An 18,213-nucleotide genomic window follows, 5' to 3' on the forward strand; every position below is an offset into this window, starting at 1 on the left:
AATCTTTTGTCATTAGGCGAAAAATAGATGTATTAGGTAATTTAATCCATCTCCTGTATGGAAACTGCATTAGATTCTGTAAATGTTGTGATCAATTCTTGTAGGAATCCCAGCAAACCATACGATGAAAAGAAATCTTCCTGTGTTGAATGTGGTGTGTGTCATCTTCAGTTCCTCTGTAAGTCATTGACTTTGAATTTCAGATGCAAGTTGCTGCACCAAACATCTTCTCCTGCAGGCCTGTCTCTGGATCCCAGTACACCTACCAAGCCTAATTACAGTTGGAGTGGAAGTCTTGCTACTGATAGTCAGCTAGTGACCTGTGCAGATCTCAGTAAAGTTTCCTGCAAGAAACAGCTGGAACAGCTGGCTCAGCTCTATTCAACTTGTATAGCAGGTAAAGAACTGGGAGTAGTGAGATGACCATGGCATGGAATATCTTCTTTAAATACTTACTATTTCCAGAATGCACGGATGACTTAATACAAGTGAATGCTGCCTGGAAAAATAAACAGAAATCTCCCTCCTGCTCAAGAGTATATCCACCCCTCACTGGACAGAAGTCTAGAAAACAAGATGGGGCCCTACACAATTCCCTGAACCCCTCAGCAGACTCGAACTGTATTGGCCCAACTGGAAAAGTGAATACCAGAGGCCAGGACTCTTCCCTGACAATGCTTATTAGGTTGAAGTGGTTAATAAGCTGTTTTAAACTGTTACCCATGGTTTAACTTTTGAGGGAAAGGAGGTAAAATGCTTTCTATAATGCACCTACCCAAATGCGCATGGCTGTTTATCAGCATTGTTGAGTCCTGTATGGATCAGCTGAGACTGTAAGCTTGAGATTTGATTATCCTCATTGTTATCTTGATTTATTAACATAGACTAATGCTGAGTATCTAACTATTTTATCTCACTTCCTCTTCCAGAAAATCTGGTTCCAAATATTTTCCTGGAGCTCTTCTTTGTCCTGCAGCTGCTAACATCCAAGGGCACAACTTCTTCGGAAGATGGTGAGAATGACCTGGAATTCAATCAAGGATGTAAAGGTCAGCAATGCTCTTGAATGGAGACTAGGTTGTTCCCAGGCCTGGTTATGGGATACAGAGCATATCACCTCTGATTCAAGGGGTTCAAATCCAGCTTCAGGGATTTATTGACCAAAAGTCATTACACTGAAGACTTCTGAGGCCTGCATTAAGTGAATTAGCATATCTCAGTGAGTGGTATGGAATATGGCATTCAGGTAGTGAACAAATAAAGAACCCTAAAAGCTTAGTTACTACAAAAAGACCAGTGTCTACCCTTGATCTAGTATAACCCTCCTGTTGATATGAGGGGGATGTTCCACTATGGAGTGACAGGGGTATTTAGCCTGAAACTTATAGACCAGGCCACCAAATTACTTTGACATTTGGAATGAATGGGTGTTTTATAATCTAGTAGGCTATTGAAAACCAGGTTATGGTAGCTCACTGCTATTTTCTAAGAACTCCATATTTACCTGCTAAAACGAATTTTCAGAGAGAAGAGTGATTCACCAGATTTCCTCCTCCCATCATTTCCTTCAAACCCAGAAAGACCATTGTAAGTTTAAGGTCTAATTTTGCCTAGGGACACGTGTGCAGTTCCCATCAGTGGGAATTGTACACAGTTTTTTGGCAGATTTAGACCTTACACTAAGTTAGTCGTCAGATGGATTTTTGGGTAAGGTGTGCAAAGAGTGACTTCTAGCTGAGAATAGCTCCTGTTGTCTGTTAGGAAAAGGCTCCATTTTTGGCTGCTCTTACTGTTCTGTCACCTACAGATCTGAAGGACTCCGGCTGGTCTTGACTTCGGTAGCACAGTGCACCGCAGCCACTGTCTGGAGGAGTCTAATAATTGGTTTATTTGCTTGATGTTTTGGCCCACAGCTGGCAGTCTGTGGACATAGTGCTGCCAATATGTTCATCCTGTTCCAAATCAGTTTGGATTGATTGTTTCGTCAAGGAGGGGATGGATAGAATCCCATTGATGCTGTCCCAGGAGTCCACATCTGTCTTGTAAGGGCTCACTCCATGCATGTCTAACTCCCATTGACATCAGTGGAAATTCCATTACTTCCAGGATTGACCCTTAAGAGAGAAGCAGCCTCTTGTCCAAGGCTGAGATTTAAGGAGTTAACATGAACTCTGATCTAGTTGATTGCCCACTGCTAACTAGAAAAGGTGGATAATTTTGTCCAGCAAGAACGCTGGTAGTTATACCGATTAAAATAACGGTCAAACTGAGTCAGACCATGGTCCATCTAGCCCAGTATCCTGTCTTCCAACAGTGGCCAATGCCAGGTGCTTCAGGTGATCCATCCCCTGTTGCCCATTCCCAGCAAACAAAGGCTAAGGACACTTCAGAGTACGGTTTTGCATCCCTGCCAATCCTGGCTAATAGCCATTGATGGACCTATCCTCCATGAACTTATCTAGTTCTTTTTTGAGCCCTGCTATAGTCTTGGCCTTAACAACATCCTCTGGCAAAGAGTTCCACAGGTTGATTGCGTTGTATGAAGAAATACTTCCTTTTGTTCGTTTTAAACCTGCTACCTATCAGTTTCATTTGGTGACCCCTAATTCTTGTGTTATGTGAAAGAGTAAATAACACTTCATTTACTTTCTCCACACCAGCCATGATTTTATAGACCTCTATCATATCCCTGCTTAGTTGTCTCTTTTCAAAGCTGAAAAGTCGCAGTTTTATTAATCTCTCCTCATATGGAAGCCATTTCATACCCCTAATCATTTTTGTTGCCTTTTTCTGTACCTTTTCCAATTCCAGTTATCTTTTTTGAGATGAGGTGACCAGATCTGCACAGAATAATGGCAATCAAATATCAGGCTTCAGGGCAGGCTCCAGATAATTGCCACAGAGATCAGGAAGAATCCTCCCCTCTCATGCAACATTGCACAATTGGCCAACTATGTTAGAATGGGGTGTTTTGCCTTCATAGAATCATAGAATATCCGGGTTGGAAGGGACCTCAGGAGGTCATCTAGTCCAACCCCCTGCTCAAAGCAGGACCAATCCCCATACAGATTTTTGCCCCAGATCCCTAAATGGCCCCCTCAAGGATTAAACTCTCAACCCTGGGTTTAGTAGGCCAATGCTCAAACCACTGAGCTATCCCTCTCCCCACATGTCAGGTAATGGGCACTGATGGAAGGAGGATGCTGGTCTTGATGGACCAATGATGTGACTGGGTTTGGTAATTCCTACATCCCTCTTAATTAATTGCATTAGATTTTTCTATTTAGCTTCTGAATTTTCCCCAATTGTTGTTAAATGCTGTTTGTTTTCAGATGCAGTACAGCGGCAGCATTTTCGAAATGTACACAACTGTGTTTATTTTGCTGTGCAGGTCTTGGATTGTCAGTTTGAGTAAGTTGAACCTTTCTCTTTCTTTGTGTGTAGGTGGTTGTGTGAGAGGGCGAGAGAGCGTGCATCGGGATTTCACTGAGGTCATTTTAGGGGCATGGTATTGAGTAATTTGTGCAAAGTCACGCACTGAGTTAATGACTTGATTGAATTAGAAAACTAGGACCTTTCTTTGTGGTGGCCTCTACACCATTATGCTTCCGTATAAGTGTCCTCACAGGGAAATGGTAGGTTATGAGGTAACACATCCAAAATGCAGTTGGAATTTCGTGAGACTGGTGTTTTGCTTCAGATGCCACCACAACAGAAAAAACTCAGTGGACTTTTTCCTTCATGTCACCTCCATGCTACTATGGCATTTGCAGTGTGTCCTGTTGATGCTAGTGGGATCTGGATCCCAAGTGGCTAGTGGTTAAACCTGCATGTTTTTTGTAAAAAATAAATGTACACTTTATTTAGATTTACTCTCTCAATGTTGTGTTCCACGTGTGTTCTTTTTGCAGAATTATTTCTCGTTTAGAAAAGGGGACATTGAAACTTTTGGCTGAGAATGAGCGGATTGCATCCTTTTCCCCTGGCTTGCATGCAAGGCTTATGAAAGCTTATGAAAGCAGCACAGCCAAGGTAAAAAATGAATAGTCCTTAGAAAGTTGAATGTATGAAATTCCAAGGGGTTGCCAGTAATATGCTTGCCTATCTCTCCCTGGCCGCAGCGAGTTTGATGGTTCTGATATCAAACCCTGTTCATCCTGCTCTGGGGCTTCATTTTTTCAATTTATTTGGAGACTATGTTAAAACCACCCTTTCCTGTCCAGATTGAGCCTGTGCATTGCTAGGGCCAGTGACCTGTAGCTGGGGATTCCTTTAACTTGTATTCCAATTAGGGTGAAATCCTGACTCCATTGAAGTCTGTGGCCAAACTCCCAGTGAATTCAGTGGGGCCAGGATTTCACTCTTACCCTTTTCCCTGCGGTGAGTCTGGAGGAAGGAAGGATGGCCTAATGGACATGGCACTGGGCTGCGACTCAGGAGGCTTGGGTTCATTTCACAGCTCAGCTACAAACTTTCTCTGTTGTTTTGGGCAAAACACTTAATCTACTCTGTGCCTCAGTCCCCAATCTGTTTTAAAAAAATTAGAATATGGGGTTGTACTTCCCTGCCTGAAAGCAGTGTTGTGGGGATAAAATCAACTGATGATTGTAAAATGTTTATATGATGAGGGCCGTATAAATAGAGGTAGCAGCTGTGATGAAGCTGTTTTACTGATTGAAGGGATTCTCTCTCTTTCAGAAGAGGGGAGGAGAGATGATGACATAGGAATCACCAGCTGTTACTCTCACCTTCTCAGAATCCCTGTGTTGAGCTGATGTGCATTAAATGATTGCACAGGGCTCTTTCCCCAGCGCAAGTGCCTGCTAGCTCTGTTCTCCTGGTCTCAGGAGAGTTCCTCAAAAGTGATAGGAGATGCCCCCTTACCATCCTACTGAGTGACTGTGTCTGTGCCTTTTCTGCACTAGTGCTGACCAGCAGTTACTCATTAATGGTTAGGAAATGGGTAGTGTCTGAACAGCTTGAATGTGGTAATACCTAAGTTCACGTTCATTTCTTTTTACCCTTCCAACTGTTAGGCTATGTGTCAAATGAGAGAATTGCATTATACTAATGGACTCTGTTATATGTTCAATAGGTGTCCCTCCTGCTGCCTTCGTCTGTCCAGTCCGTTTCTTTCCAGCCAGAAACGGACAATCGTTCTAACTTTCCAAGTGACAGGGCTTTTCATATATTTAAGAAGCAAAGGTAAATGTCCTCCAGTTTTAGTGTGTGTGGGGTATGTTCTATCCATGGTCGTGAATAATTGGATGCCATAACCTCCAGCTATACTGTGTGTATATATACAGCATAGTGGGGATAGTCTTAGGGATGTTTTGCTCTAAAAACACAGGCCTTTACTATTTACAGGGAGTAAGGACTTAATCTCTTTAAACAATGGAAGTCTAAATTCTGCAGAAGTTGTTGACATGGAAGTACAGCACAACGCAGTGCTGGTTCAGCTCAGCCTTTGGAGCTACTCCTTCTGTCTCTTTTCTATTTTGTGGTGGGAGAGTAGGGGAGCGTCTCCTCTCGACTTGTCTCCTCTCAACTTGTTCTCTTTTTCACGTAGAAGTAATTTCATGTGGTTCCTATTCTCTTTGCTTCATTGGGGGATCCACCACACAGGTTCATCTGCTTATCTGACCCTTACCTTATGAGTTCAGTCCTTGAGGGGGCCACTTAGGGATCTGGGGCAAAATCAGTACTTGGTCCTGCTAGTGAAGGCAGGGGGGTTGGACTCTGTGACCTTTCGGGGTCCCTTCCAGTTCTATGAGATAGGATATCTCTCTTCCCCCCCCCCCCCCCCCCCCCAAAAAAAAATACTCTGTCTAATAATGGGATGGGTGTTTTGGTCATGATGCCTGAGCTCAGGCAGAGCACCTGTCAGTGGTGGGCTGCAGATTGAAACTGACAATCTCAGTGGTGATGGTCACTGCAGCAAAGTGGTAGGATACATGAGGCTTTGGAGATGTGACTTTTATTCAGTTTGGAGTGTATTCAATTAGGGGATATCTTTGAACTGTTGGCTGGGCGTCAGTGGCTACTGGTTCAGATGCTGAAGGCCCAGGACTTGACCTGTTTGCATTTTTTGTTCAATAGGGACATCTTTTATGAATTGTTGCGCGAGTGGGAAGATAACCATGAAAAACCAGGCTGGGACTTTGAAAGAGTTCTGGGCAACAGGATCAGGTAGGAGACTGGTGCTGCAGCTCTGGTTTGCTAATAGGAAATCCAGTAAAAACTTATTTTTGTCCCTGAAGCCAGTAGATGTACAGAAGGCACAGAGCTAATTATAAAGAAGATATTGTTTTACAGTCTCATGTTTTGGAGCAAAATAGACTCATAGACTTTAAGTTCAGAAGGGACCATTGTGATCATCTAGTCTTACTGACCTCCTGCACATGGCAGGTGACAGAACTTCACCCACCCACTTCTGAAATAGACCCCTAACCTCTGGCTGAGTTACTGATGTCTTTAAATCATGGCTTAAAGACTTCAAGTTACAGAGAATTCACCGTTTACACCTTAAGTGACCCCTGCCCCATGCTGCAGAGGAAGGCAACACCCCCCCACCCCAGGGTCTCTGCCAATCTGACCCAGGGGAAAATTCCTTCCCAACCCCAAATATGGTGATCAGTTAGACCCTGAGCATGTAGGCAAGACCCACCAACCAGACACCTGGGAAAGAATTCTCTGTAATAACTCAGAGTCCTCCCCATTTAGTTTCCCATCTCCAGCCATTGGGGATTAAATCTTTGCCTAATTTTGAGCCTAAACTTATTGATGGCCAGTTTATATTCATTGTTCTTGTGTCTGCACTAGCACTTAACTTAAATAACTCCTCTCCCTCCCTGGTATTTATCCCTCTGACAGATTTATAGAGAGCAACCATATCTCCCCTCAACCTTCTTTTTGTTAGGCTAAACAAGTCAAGCTCTTTGAGTCTCCTCTCAAAAGGTAGGTTTTCCCTTCCTCTGATCATTGTAGTAGCCCTTCTCTGCACCTCTTCCAGTTTGAATTCATCTTTCTTAAACATGGGAGAACAGAACTGCACACAGTACTCTGATGAGGTCTCACAAGAGCCTTGTATAATCGTACTGACATTTCCCTGCCTCTACTGGAAATACCTCTCCTGATACATCCTAGGACCGCATTCGCCTTTTCACGCCACATCACATTGTCATAGTCATCCAGTGACCAACTAATACACCCAGGTCTTTCTCCTCCTCTGTTGCTTCTGACTGATTAGTCCCCCTCTTACAGCAAAAATTCTTGTTGTTAGTCCCTAAATGCATGACTTTGCACTATTAAATTTCATTCCATTTTTATTACTCCATTTTACAAGGTCATCCAGATCTTCTGGTATGATATTCTGATCCTCCTCTGTATTGGCAACACCTCCCAACTTTGTGTCATCTGCAAATTTTATTAGTGCACACTCATTTTTTGTGCCAACATCAGTAATAAAACTGTTAAATAAGATTGGTCCCAAGACTTATCCCTGAGGAACTCCACTAGTAACATCCCTTCAGCCTCATGGTTCACCATTCAATATGACACTTTGTAGTCTTCCCTTTAACCAGTTCCATATCCATCTTTCAGTTCCGTATTAAGCCTCATTGTCTCTGATTTAACCAATAATTTCCCATCTGGAACTGTATCAGATGCTATACTGAAATCCAAGTAGATTAGATCTACTGCATTTCCTTTGTCTGAAAAATCTGTTATCTTCTCGAAGAAGATCAGGTTGGTCTGGCATGATCCACCTTTTGTATAAAAACCATGTTGTGTTTTATCCCGATTACTGTTCACCTCTATGTCCTTAACTACTTTCTCTTTCAAAATTTGTTCCAAGACCTTGCATACATTTGAGGGCAAACTAAGAGACCTGTAGTTTCGTGGATCACTTTTTTCCTCTTTCTTAAAAATAGGAACTATATTAGCAATTCTCCAGTCGTAGGGTACGACCCTTGAATTTACAGATTCATTCCACTTCTTCTTTCCTTGTTTTCTTATTTATATAGCATTTGAAGGCATTGTTTTTTAAAGAAATCACATTGTCCTTCTGCTATAGCTGTATGTAGACTCTGTTTTGATTGGCTCTTTATGGTTTTAGCAGTTTGTTTTGTTTCCCAGGGCTATGATGAATCACCTCACAGCAGCCTATAATCACAGCCACTTTGCCAGGCTCTTTCAGAAACAGCTTATCCAGGTAAATAATTTTATTGTATTTTCCATAAACAGAGCAATTTTGCTAAGCTATAGCAAAATGTAACCTAGTATTTATACATATGTACACATACTTTTTCCTGTAATTGAACCCTTTCCTGAGTGAATGGAATTATTTGAGGGGGTGGGGAAAATGGATATCTCACCAGGATAATTTTATCAGTTCAAATCCAGCATAGATCGGTAGGAAGCTGCCGTTATCTAATGACTGTAGAATGGGCTGTGTAAAATAAGTTTGTTCCCAGTACAGTTCTTAATGGACATGTATCCATACCACAGTGGACAAATATGCCAGGGAATTAATTGATGGAGAGTGGATAACTTAATCTGTTCTACCTTAGAGGAGATTCCTCTGTCAGGTTTGTGGCACACTAATAGGGCTGTGTATGGAGCTGTGACTACAGAGGGCTTTAGTCTTGATAGCTGTTCACCTGGCACATTTTACCAGCAATAAAAATTCACACATTTGGAAATTTTAAAAAAATGTTTAGACGTTGATGTGTATCTGATTCAGACTTGCCCGGTTATGTTTGTTGTGTTTCTCAGTGGAATTAATTGTTGCTGCTGGATCCTGGTCTGGATATGATGGCCCCTGATTTTGGTTTATTTATGCCCAGAAGAAGACTCGATGCTGTTTGAAGCATTATTGTTATTCTATCTAAATTTTTTCCCTGCTATTGTTCCAAGTAATGTGTGAGATCACTGTGAGAGAGAGAATTTTCTACTCGTTTGCTTTGTGTGTAATCATTTCCATTGCTGATCCTGTATAGTTGGTCAGTTTCCCTTGTTTGTGGGGGGGAGAAGGGGGCTCCTTTCACACAATACTGTAAAGAGAGATATTTAAAAAAAAAAAAATCTAAACCACAAAAAATTGTCAGAGGCTTGGTCAGGTGTAGTACTTGAAACTACAAGCAATGCATATTTTGAGATCAATGGCCCTTTAGGTTGGGATTTTCAAAGGAGACTAAGGGAATTAGGTGCCCAACTTGCAAGTTGGGCACCTAACTCCCTTAGTCACCTTTGAAAAATCCCACCTTTTAAGTGTATTTCTAATCTGAAAAGAGACTGTGTAAAAATGTTATCTTCTTATTCTGCAAATGTGCTCCCTGTGTCTCCACAGTTGTCATCTGCTGACTTTAGTGAGCAAAATACGGTTTTACTGCTCTCTACTTCTGTTAGCCTTGCATCATAGCTAAGAGACTGGGGTCATCAAAAAAGGTGTTAGTTAACAAGTTCCAATTGCAAGGCCAGATTTCTTCCTCAGTTACATCTTTGCATTCCTATTGAAGACCGTAGGGTTTCATAGGTGTAACTGAAGACTTAAGTTGAAAATGTTTTGTCTGCAATGAGGTATGAGTGTAACTGACCAGGACTTGGCCTGCTGGCCCTGTGTGATTTGTGATACCTGAGCAGGAAGGAATCTAACTTGACTCTTAGAGCCCAGGGTGAGTTTACAGGGTTGGCAGTTGTAAAATTATTTTCCTTTGTAAACTTGAGCAGGTTCAGTTTAGAATTATTGAGATGCAATAAATGTTAACCTCGTCATACCGTATTTTAAGGAGTTTACGTCTCAGTGTGGTGCCAGGATTTAAAGTTGCATCCTTGAGTTGCCTAGGTACCTGATTAGTTCTGAGGGCTTGAAGACCTCTTCCTTTGAGTGCTGAGCTGTAGCTCTCTGTGTGGATGAGCTACTGCAAGTAATACTTAAAATCTGTGAAGCACTGGGGAGCCCCACAGAGTCTGGTCCAGGAACATGCAGTAGATGACAGTGAGAAATAGCACAGTTTTAAATAGTCCTGATCCCTGAGCGGTGGGCTAAACCGTGGAAGACTGAACTCTGGTTCATGCCGGTTGTACAGTTATCCAGGGCATTTATATTCTCTGTGTAACAGGAAGGCAGGCTGGCCCAGCAGCCTATGGTCCTAGTGTCAATGTGTGGGATCTGGATTCCATTCCTGAGACTACTCGGCTGGGAGGGTAGCATCTGTTGGCCTTGTACGCTTTTCCATATGTTCTCCCCTCCCTTGATTGGCTGAAGGAGGTAGCATTCATGGGCTCTACAGGGAGCCACATCCAATTCCTTGCATTGGTTAGAAAGCTCCTACACCAAAAGTCTTTTTATGGGGCAGAGTGTGGGTGGAGCAAAATATCCAAGATAAAAGAAAATCTTATAAATTTCCCATCTCCCTCCTTTTTCCCCCTCCTGAAGATGTGTAAAGGTCCTATTGGTGGTGGCACAAGTTGGGGAGATACCCCAGACCAGGATGTCCTTAATATGCTGGGTTCCGATAACCTGAGCCGGCTGAAGAGGCTACAGGAGAGATTTGTCGTTCCTCAGAGCATCAGAGGGCCCTGCCCGCCCCCTGCCTTCCCAGGGTGCCAGCAGTTCTTCAGGGACTTCATTCTCAGTGCAGGAAGGTTAGCTGCATATCACTGCTTATGCCTCGGCTAAGTTTGGATGGTGGTTGGCTAATACCACTGGTTTGTGCTGCAGTTGGGGAGTCAACTCAGAAACTGGTCTTGGAACTCCAGCTGTTTGGGACAGTGGAGCCCAAGTGGGGACGTTTTCAAACTCTGAAGAAGGTTGCCATTTGCACTGTCCATTAAGTACTCCTGGCTGGTGTAGTTACCAAGTTGCTCTTGTATCCACTGGCACAATCCATCTTCCCCTCCTAAGAGCTACATCAGGCTAGTTCCTAGTTAGCTTACTACAGAATCAAACTGAATGTCTTGCCAGAGGGGGGTCATGGTTCCCTAATACCACGAGGTGATGCAACAGCGAACAGCAGGAGCTCTGCACAGCTGAAGTGTTCCTTACAGGGTGGTGGTCAGTGCCCTGCCATGGAGTATGGGGCTGTTCTATGGTTAGCCTTTCATGTTCCACAGCATAGATTCAGATCTCCCTTAGACTGCAACTGAAATGAGTTTAGGGCTCTCACAGTCTCATCTGTAAATGTTTAGCCACAGCATTAGAACTAGCACGCTGTCGGAGAATAAGGGGAGTCTCTGTTCCAGAGAGGCCCAAGATTAGAATGGAAAAGGTGGTTAGTCAATGTTGAGGTTGGTTAGTGCACTGACAGAGCTGTGTGGCGAGACTTGTATGGAGTCTGCCCAGGCTCTGTCTGGCTGTTAGACAGTGCTATTCTTGGCCACACAATGCACTTGGAGTTCCTCCCTTAAACGAATTGATGTTTTGTATCAGCCCGTCCCCCACTTCAGTGATTAAGGCTTAAATGTTAGTTGAGATTCCACTGCCATTTTCAGTCTGACTTTCATCTTTTGCTGAAGCTACCAGTTCAACCAGCACCTGATGGATAGCCTGTGTCTAAAGATACTCGAGCTGGATGGCCTTACTTTGGTAGAGCATGAACCTAGTGATGGGGAGGCAGATATGGATGAACAGGTAAGTAATATGTTCCAGACACCTACTAAGAACTTGTTCATTGGATCAGTCTAAGAGCTGGTTCATGACAAGGGTTTCCTAGTTGCTACAGTGATATAAATAATAATAAGACTTGTTTAAAATTCAGTTATAGTTGCAATTATTATCCTCTTTAAATAGTATTTTAGAATATTTTTTTAAGTTACATCAGTATGTTTGGAAGATAAGAAATTCTCCCCTAAGGTTCCAGTAGTCACTTTAACTTTGCCTTTCTATCCTGCTACCATTTACATGTGCTCAGTTATGGTCACAGGTGTACCTATGCAAACTATGGCACCTTTTGATGTTTAGCAACTCTTAAAATGTGGTTCTATTCTGAAAAGGGTCAAGTTTTGTGTTTTAAAAGACGTCTTAGCAGGTCTGTTCACTGTGTGTTGAGTGATGGTCTGACTGCAGTACAAATAAAGTAACTTTTAACATTTAAAAAAAAATCATGTTAACCCTGTAGAGCTAGCATACCTATGTTTGTAAGGCTAACTATGCAATCCCATTGTTCTCAAATTTTGCCTAGTTATACCTGTGCAACTCCACTAAAATCCTGAGGGTTGCACAGGTCTAACAGGGCAGAATATGGCCAGCAGGATCTTTGATCATGTTGCACAAGCCACAAATTTAGTTTAGCTGAGATCCCAGGGTGTGTTTGTGGTGCCGGCAGCTTCTGTGATGAGCAAACAGTCTGGAGTCACTGAGACAGAATACACGTAGGACCCCAGGCTGCCATCTTCACCAAGTTTCAGAGTAACAGCCGTGTTAGTCTGTATCCGCAAAAAGAAGAACAGGAGTACTTCACCAAGTTACTTTTCAGAACGAAACGGCTCTCTCAATTCTCAGAGATATGCAGCTGCTACTCAGCTGATGTTGGCTATGTGCTGATTGCTCTTGCTTCATTGCCAGAGATGGAGGAGTGCAGGAATATCAGGTTAAGATGAGTAATATGGAAGTATGACTGTTTGAGCAGCTTCTTGTTTTCTTTCTTTTTTTAAGAAAAAGATCTTGGATTCATTTGTTGCTTATGGCAGTAATGGGACTATCCCCTGAGTAGCCAGTGCAACAGTGAAGACAGGAGCTGTGTACAGCCATTTATGTATGTAATTTAAATGTACCCATCACCACAATATCTAGTTACATTTATACTGATTAAATGTACTGCACTTGTCTCTCTGGAGGAGGAGCCAGGGCTCTACTTGCACTCAATTCTAAGCTGCTTTTGTAGGTCTAAGTGGCATGTCCCCAGAGCATGTTTCTGGGGCTGTATTGCAATGTGATTAAGGGAATGCCTGCTGGAAGAGGTGAGACTTTGAAGGCTGGAAGAGGTGGGCTCAGGTTCATCTCTTGTAGTAGTGAGCTTCACAATTGAGGGTCCTCTGCTGAAAACGCTCTTAAACTGAAACCTGGACTCTGTCAGTGGAAACGTTTTTGTGGAACCCATCTACCATGGAGAAAAGTAGAGAGACATGAGGTCACATAGCTCAGCCTCTGTCCATGCAGGGCTTTGAAGAGAAGGGCCAGGTCCTGTAAACACTTGATTGCTGAACTCCGCTTTTGAAGGAGACTTGAATATTGCAGAGTGCCCTTCTCTGTGTTGTAGGGGGGAAAGTTTTTCAGAGAGTGGTGGGGAGGATGAAGCTGGGAGGCATTTCCTATGCAGGAAGAAAAGAACTCTGGTAGATAACTGCCTCCCAGTTTGGTGTGGTGTTGTCCCTGACCAGTTTTCCTTCTCTCCATTTCAGGATGAAAAAAAGCGTTTCACTGCAGCCCTGATGACTCTCCGGCTCCTGGCAAAATTTCTAGGATTTCTTGTTTTCCTGCCATACCAAACAGTGGAACCACCAAGCAGAGACTTGCAGGAGTCTGCAGTGGCATTAAGGAACCAAGTAAGTAACCTGCTGGAGAACCAGTCTGTGCTTTTGCTTGGCAAGTAAGTTTCCTTTGCCCCAGATGAGGCAGATATTTCTCTGCTGCCTCTGGCAGCATCATTTCAAGAGGTGGAACAGACTCCAAAATGACATTCCACACTGTGCTGTGCCCTGTCTCCTACGCGTGTGTCCTGTTGGGTGAAGAAGAGCGTGTGAAAGAGGGAGGTGTTAGTAAGTGGTGCAGTGCTGAACTTCTTGATGCTGTTGAATCATGGCCATTGTATCGAAGACCTGAATACACTGGAAAGACTTCCTTTGCATTGTGTCAGGTTCTGCTGCCAGAAACACTTTCAGGAGTGTCTCAGCCCTCTGCTAAATACTTCCACTAATATGTCAAACCAGATTCAAATTGCCTTTTATTGTCTGGAAGAATTGAACCCAGATCTCCTGATACCGGGTCAGGGTTCTAGCCAGAAGACCATCTTCTCAAAGCTACAGTGGGATCTCCATTAGCTATTACTAGCAGGATATTTAATTTATATAGATCTCCAGTGACTGGAAGTTACAGAGATATAAACCCTAGCCATTTTGTTACCACTTAATTGTACAAAAAGTTAAATCATGGAAAGAAAAACCATAAGGTAGATGTGGATTTTTCTTTTTAAAGTAAGTGTGAAAAGTTAGCTTCAGACTACTTTAAGTTGACTTAATGTGTGTTCCCCATCAAGACCCTGCCTGTACTGGATGTATTGAAGCTCCTGAGACGATCTATCTTGAACCGACGTACTATCCTTACCGTTCCTTGGGTTGTAGAGTTCCTCTCCCTTGTGGACCATTTTGCTCCATTCCTTGACTACTACGGGAGGGTATTTTCCCTCTTGCTGCAGCTGTACAGGTGAGAGACTGAGCAAGGATGCCTGCACCTGCTTGAGAACATTTCTTTGCAATGATAATCACGTCCCACTCTTCTTCCAAAATGGTGGCTGTGAGGCTGCATGCTTGCCCTCAGGTGGGACCATTATAAAAATCGCTTAATTCTTCTGTCCCTGTTACAGCTGTAAATCACTTGTATTTCTTTTGATTTTATACTATGTTAAGAGGAGTCCATCACAAGCTCTGGGAACCTTTGATACTTGATTAAAATACAGAGTTTGACCAAATATATACAACTTCCCATGTGTCTTCAAGCCGTGTGTAGCTGCAAAATATAAACTTAAGTCCCTCTGCAAAGTTCCCCACTGCCCAAATATTCTCAATTCTTCTCCCCTCCATAAAAAACAGTGCAAAGAGATGGGATTTGTAGCATGTCCTCAGGTCACCAAACTGTCTGCCGCAGACCAAATGTACAATGCACTTTATACACCCCCACCTCCTCATGCACAAGCTAAGACACCTTCCCTGCTCAAAAGAGCCTGAGCTTTAAGGTAGACAAGGCAGGGAACAGGTCAAGGAAATGGAGAGCATGGAGACAAGTTATAGTATAGTGAGAATATTTTTTTATTAATGCAGCTGAGTTTTAATGGTCTCTTCTACTGCCCTTTCTCCATGGCAGATGCCTGGTTCTTTCTGAAGATAAGGAGATGAGTTTCCTAAACAAGCTACTGATACTTGCACTGCTGGGCTGGCTTTTTCAGGTACAGTAGCTGGAAATGTAAGTGGCTGGAGGAAAAGTGTGATAGAAGTTAATAGAAAACAATTGAAAATGAGATAAAGTGAGCTAAAATAAACATGAGATCCTTTCTGTAGAGAGTTTAACACTCGTGTAAAAACAACAAGGAGTCCGGTGGTACCTTAAAGACTAACAGTTTTATTTGGGCATAAGCTTTTGTGGGTAAAAATCCTCACTTCTTCAGATGCATGGAGTGAAAGTTACAGATGCAGGCATATAATGACACATGAAGAGAAGGGAGTACCTCACAAGTGGAGAATCAGTGTTGACGGGGCCAATTCAATCAGGGTGGATGTAGTCCACTCCCAATAATAGATGAGGAGGTGTCAATTCCAGGAGAGGCAAAGCTGCTTCTGTAATGAACCAGCCACTCCCAGTCCCTATTCAAGCCGAATTAATGGTGTTAAATTTGCAAATGAATTTTAGTTCTGCTGTTTCTCTTTGAAGTTTGTTTCTGAAGTTTTTTTGTTCAAGAATAGTGACTTTTAAATCTGTGTTAGAATGACCAGGGAGATTGAAGTGTTCACCTACTGGTTTTGTATTTTACCCTTCCTGATGTCTGATTTGTGTCCATTTATTCTTTTACGTAGAGACTGTCCGGTTTGGCCAGTGTACCTGGCAGAGGGGCATTGCTGGCACATGATGGCATATATAACATTAGTACACGTACAGGTGAATGAGCCCTTGATGGTTGATGTGGTTGGGTCCTCTGATGGTGTTGCCAGAGTAGATATGGGGACAGAGTAGGCAATGAGGTTTGCTACAGGGATTGGTTCCTGGGTTGGTGTTTCTGTGGTGTGGTTTGTAGTTGCTGGTGAGTATTTGCTTCAGGTTGGGGGGTTGTCTGTAAGTGACGACTGGCCTGCCTCCCAAGGTCTGTGAGAGTGAGGGATCGTTTTCCAGGATAGATTGTAGATCATTGATAATGCGTTCGAGAGGTTTTAGCTGGGGGCTATATGTGATGGCCAGTGGTGTTCTGTTATTTTCCTTGTTGGGCCTGTCCTGTAATAGGTGATTTTGGGGTACCCGTCTCGCTCTGTCAATCTGTTTCCTCGCTTCCCCAGGTGGGTATTGTAGTTTTAAGAATGCTTGATAAAGATCTTGTATGTGTTTGCCTCTGTCTGAGGGGTTGGAGCAAATTCGGTTGTATCTTAGGGCTTGGCTGTAGACAGTGGATCGTGTGATGTGATATGGAAGACACTCCTGTATAATTCCCTAGTTTATTTCTATAGATCTCATCTTCATTAAACCATATAGCACTTTTCCTCAAGAGCAAAGGGCTTTGTCTGTTACAAGTGCACACATTAGTTCCCACTGAAATTGGAAATTGTCTTGCACGTGTGCTGAATGCTCTGGGGAGGTGGCAGTGTTTTGTATTAATCAACAGAGAACTTGTCCAGCTGATTAAGAAATGGCATTGAGACTCCAAAGGGAGTCCCATTCTGTCCTCAGCTGGGAGAATAATGCCTATTTTAGTGGGAGTGAGAGACCCCTGAAGCTTGGTGAGGGATATGAAAGATTTTCGGTGGGAGGTTGGGATATGTGAAATGTAGGGTAATAAACTCTTGACTTATAGAAAGAAGCTACCTGTGGCGTGGTGGGTCTGGCAGAGTATGGAAGATTTAGTGGCAGGATATATTTTTTTAGAACATTGAAAGACTGTCCCACCCCTGTAGCTGGGACTGTATTTCACTCACTGATTGCCGGTGCATGGCAACTATTGAGTGTTTGTGTTCCAGGTCCCCTCAGTCCCAGAGGAGTTGTTCTTCACCAGTGAAATCAAACAGGAGGGGTTGATGAGGGACACTATGACATCTGCTCAGGCTTTGGTAAGTTTGTGTAAAAGTAGCTGCTTTAATATTTGCTGCTGATTGACTGACTGAGGCATGGGTGACCTGCAGGCCAAGTGCAGCCTGTGGACTTCAGCATTGTGTTTAATGGCTTATCTTCAGTGCAAATGTGTCAAACAAAGACACTATAGGCTCCAGCAGGCAATGCTTCAACTTGTCCAACTGGTCAGATTGCATTTTATTATTGGGACCTGTAGTCTCCATGGGCTGGACTTCAATATGAAAAACACAGGCAGCTGCAATCAGCTTGTTTTATGCAAATTACCCCCCAGGGCTTTTGGTAAACTGCCAATATAACTCTAAACTGGAGAAAGCATGGACAGTATGAACTGGGGGTGCTTTGCCAAGGAGATGAGGCCTTTCTAGGACACACAAGCATGTTTATTTACAGACTCTGATCTACTGTTGATAGGCTATCCACAGTGCAGTGTCTGTGTGAGAGTTACAGCCTGTCCCAGGTGCTAGGAGTGATGACAGAACAGAAACCAGAAATAGGTGACTCAGATCTTTTTTTAAAGAAGTCTGCTGTATTGGGCTTCCCTACAATCCACCTGGCCTGGCAAAGGGTAATTAGCACCTGAACCAAAACCACTTCAGAGGATAAAAAATAATTCAAGCCAACAAATAGGCAGTTTTCAGATCCCACCTCCCTTGCTGTCTGTGGGAGCCTCCAGCCTGTCTCACCACTGTATGAGAGTATCTTGTTACCGTGCAGTATGTGCCAGTCGCACCTCCAGTGGCAGAAGGGAGATGCAGAACTCCATTGCAGCCTTTCCTAAATATGTACAATATACACTGCCTGCAGTGATGGGATGCTAGGCCCTCCCTTGATCCCCACCCTGCTTGGCTGTGCCAGGTGATAATATGGCGGTGGGGATATGTGTGGTCCTGTAACTCCATAGGTTAGAGTCTAAAGTCAAGTAGACTGATTCTGTGAGTCTGGATGGAAGCAGTAGTAGAGCTTTAATTTTTAATAGTTGTGTATTCTTTACCCTTCTCCTAGTTTGGGCTCCTCCCCCAGTCAGCAGCAGTCAGGGCAGCACGCCTCCACAGGGGTCCCTAATCCCTTTTTACAGCCATCCACTCTCAGTGGGGTTTTGACAGGGATCAGGACTAAAGCTCAAGCAATGGCAGATCTTTTTGAAATGCAGCACTGTTCACTGCACA

The 18,213-nt window shown here is 43.3% G+C and overlaps 1 protein-coding gene across 4 annotated transcripts in view; it reads left to right on the top strand.

Moving 5' to 3' along the window:
* The window catches only part of CDAN1 (codanin 1), a 42,176-nt gene that overhangs the window by 9,000 nt on the left and 14,963 nt on the right, over positions 1–18,213 (top strand). For all 4 annotated transcript variants that reach the window (XM_054026337.1, XM_054026340.1, XM_054026339.1 and 1 more), the window contains 13 exons: positions 204–397; positions 930–1,049; positions 3,333–3,411; positions 3,912–4,032; positions 5,096–5,205; positions 6,100–6,189; positions 8,137–8,212; positions 10,439–10,647; positions 11,518–11,632; positions 13,402–13,545; positions 14,256–14,422; positions 15,080–15,161; positions 16,936–17,025. In XM_054026337.1, coding sequence (XP_053882312.1) covers positions 204–397; positions 930–1,049; positions 3,333–3,411; positions 3,912–4,032; positions 5,096–5,205; positions 6,100–6,189; positions 8,137–8,212; positions 10,439–10,647; positions 11,518–11,632; positions 13,402–13,545; positions 14,256–14,422; positions 15,080–15,161; positions 16,936–17,025 — 1,597 coding nt within the window. The remainder of the gene's footprint in view (positions 1–203; positions 398–929; positions 1,050–3,332; positions 3,412–3,911; positions 4,033–5,095; positions 5,206–6,099; positions 6,190–8,136; positions 8,213–10,438; positions 10,648–11,517; positions 11,633–13,401; positions 13,546–14,255; positions 14,423–15,079; positions 15,162–16,935; positions 17,026–18,213) is intronic.

Source organism: Malaclemys terrapin, chromosome 4, assembly GCF_027887155.1.
Source record: "Malaclemys terrapin pileata isolate rMalTer1 chromosome 4, rMalTer1.hap1, whole genome shotgun sequence".
Lineage (NCBI taxonomy): Eukaryota > Metazoa > Chordata > Testudines > Emydidae > Malaclemys > Malaclemys terrapin.